This window comes from Platichthys flesus, chromosome 11 (assembly GCF_949316205.1).
Source record: "Platichthys flesus chromosome 11, fPlaFle2.1, whole genome shotgun sequence".
In the NCBI taxonomy this organism is placed as follows: domain Eukaryota; kingdom Metazoa; phylum Chordata; class Actinopteri; order Pleuronectiformes; family Pleuronectidae; genus Platichthys; species Platichthys flesus.
The window spans coordinates 23,974,546-23,977,124 of record NC_084955.1 but is presented as its reverse complement, the minus strand read 5'-3'; the positions used below and the strand labels follow the sequence as shown (position 1 = coordinate 23,977,124).

Sequence of the window (2,579 nt, the reverse complement as noted above, 5' to 3'; positions counted from 1 at the left end):
GCTGGAAAACACAATGGAACCCTAGCATGAAGCCTTGAATAGCCCAAGTTCAAATTTGATAACATTACCACAGAAAATGTATATTTGACAGATCTTTTCCTAAGGGCATGTCTAGGCTTTTTCCACAAAGGCCATTTGGAGACTCCAAAGGACCCTTTGTAACCATGGTAACCAACCAGGCTAAATAGGCTAATTTTACACTCAAACGTTTATATAAAAGAAACTAAACAGCCACACAGTGAAACACCTCCTTTGAGTTCCTTTGGTGACCAGAGAGATCAGAGACATTGGCGCCATCTTTAATCAGCAGCTACTTCCTTTGAGTTCCTTTGGTGACCAGAGAGAACAGAGACATTGGCGCCATCTTTAATCACCAGCTACTGCCTTTGAGTTCCTTTGGTGACCAGAGAGAACAGAGACATTGGCGCCATCTTTAATCCGCAGGTTACTTAACTGACCACTGAAGAGACACTTCTCAGTTTACTCAAACAGTTCAACATGACAACAAGTCAAGACAGCTCTACAAGTCAGACATCAGGAACACAACAACAACTCCATCTGTCAACAGCTGAGCGAATCATGATTCTAGACAACCGCTCCAAAAGCAACTTGCAGCCAAACTCAGTGAATGCAATGGCGGACCTCCTGCAACAATTCAAAGGCTCAAAGTCAAAGAATTTGAAGCTGTCGCTGGAGAACCAAGCTCTCAAACAGGTACAGAGACGACTTAAGTCCAAGCTGAAGAAAAAGGACAGCATGTTGATAATGAAGGAGGATGTCGGCAGGGAAAGAGATAAAGTAATCGCTACTTTACAAAGTGAAAAGGTTGCGCTGGTCAATAAGAATGATGAGCTCACGGCAAAACTGAAGACTGCAGAGAATCAGATCCGTGATTGCAAGACTGCCTGTAACCTCAGAGTCGACTACCTTGAGGGTCTGATATGGAAGGGTCAGTCGGAGAATTCCATCTGCTTTAAAAGAACCAAGGAGCTGGAGAGCCTGGTTGAAGCCAAAGAGAAGAAGTGGCTCAACGTGCAGGAGGACTTGCAAAATAATGTTGAGCTCACGGAAAAACTGAGGGCCATGCAGACTCAGATTCATCAGCTTGAGTCTGACACAGTCCTTAAAGTCAACACTCTGGAGGATCAGCTCAGGAGTGAGCAGGTGGAGAAAGAGACCTGCCTTCAAAAGATCAAAGAGCTGAACAGTCCGGTTGAAACCACAGAGAAAAAGTGGCTCAACGTGCAGGAGGACTTGCAAAAGAATGTTGAGCTCAGGGCAAAAATGTGCACCGCACAGACTCTGATCGACGATTGCAAGGCTGCCTGTAACCTCAACACCGACTTCATCAAAGGTCTGGTATTGCGGGTTTCCGTCTTCTCTGAAAGAGTCAAGGAGCTTGAGAGTCTGGTTGAAACCTCAGACCTTAAAGTCAACACTCTGGAGGCTCAGCTCAGGAGTGAGCAGGTGGAGAAAGAGACCTGCCTTCAAAGAACCAAGGAGCTGGAGAGTCTGGTTGAAACCACAGTGAAACCACCCAATGTTCAGAAGATGGAGGAGGATATTAAGTTCCTCATCGTGAAGTCTATTAAGCTTCAGGTAAGTGACATCAGCTCAGTTTTGTTTGAACAATAACTTGTTGGCTTGTGAGTTTGTTTCAGATTTAGAGGTTTGGAGTGAAAATGATGAAACACATGTCATCTCTGTCTTTTCAGGAGCTGGCTCTCATGTCAGACAGCGACAAAGCCAAAAGAAGGGAGGAAGAAAGAAAAGTTCAGAAGAAGCAGGAGAAGATCGAGAAAGATAAAAGAGAGATGGAGCTGAAAGACAAGAAGCATCAGGAGAAGAAGAAGCAGCAGAAGATTGCAAAAGAATTAATAGAGAAGCTGAGAGTGAAAAGATAAAAGCTGAGCTTCCCTGCTAAATTTCTATTGTATCTGCTTGTAGGTTAAAGAAAAAAAAGGAACTGCACACATATACCAAGCTTCATTAATAATTGACTAATCTAAACCTATGATTCAATTTTAGGACTTCAGAAACGTCATAAAGATATTGTCATTGTCTTAATATAGAAAATATATTGTTTTATGTGATTTTAAACACTATTAGTTACCGTACAGCGGTAAACATACCTGAAACCCCATGTAAACTAGATCCAGACTTTTATTTGGATCTGCATGGAATTTGCACACATTCATTGATAGTTGATAATATGTCTGAATTTCTAAATCAATATTCATACACAATTAACTGAGGAATCAATGGAATTGTTGAAAAGTGTTCAATCTCACAATGTTAAAGACACGGAATTCGTTTTTTTTAAATGTTTTTTTCTCTGACTCATAACATCTTTCTACTAAAAGTCATTGAAATCTGTCAAATATCTTCTTTGCTGTGAACAAATAAACAAATGCAGAAGAAAACAAAACCTTGTCGAAGGTCATTAAACATCTTCTCTCACTTTGACATTGTGTAAACAACATCGTGATCCAACATATTACTTTTCATTTCTTTAAAGAGAGGGACAGAGTTTCATGTGATGTCAGAGCTGTCATCATTCATTTCTACCAAGTGAAGCT

General features: G+C 41.1%; 1 protein-coding gene across 1 annotated transcript; it reads left to right on the top strand.

Annotated features, from left to right (window-relative positions):
- The first annotated feature begins 242 nt into the window (after nucleotides 1-242).
- LOC133965079 (golgin subfamily A member 6-like protein 6) lies at nucleotides 243-2,348 on the top strand. The gene is made up of 2 exons (XM_062399474.1): nucleotides 243-1,599; nucleotides 1,716-2,348. Exons 1-2 carry the CDS (start codon nucleotides 499-501, stop codon nucleotides 1,902-1,904), a joined length of 1,290 nt encoding a protein of 429 aa, XP_062255458.1. The 5' UTR covers nucleotides 243-498; the 3' UTR covers nucleotides 1,905-2,348.
- The last annotated feature ends 231 nt before the right edge of the window (nucleotides 2,349-2,579 follow it).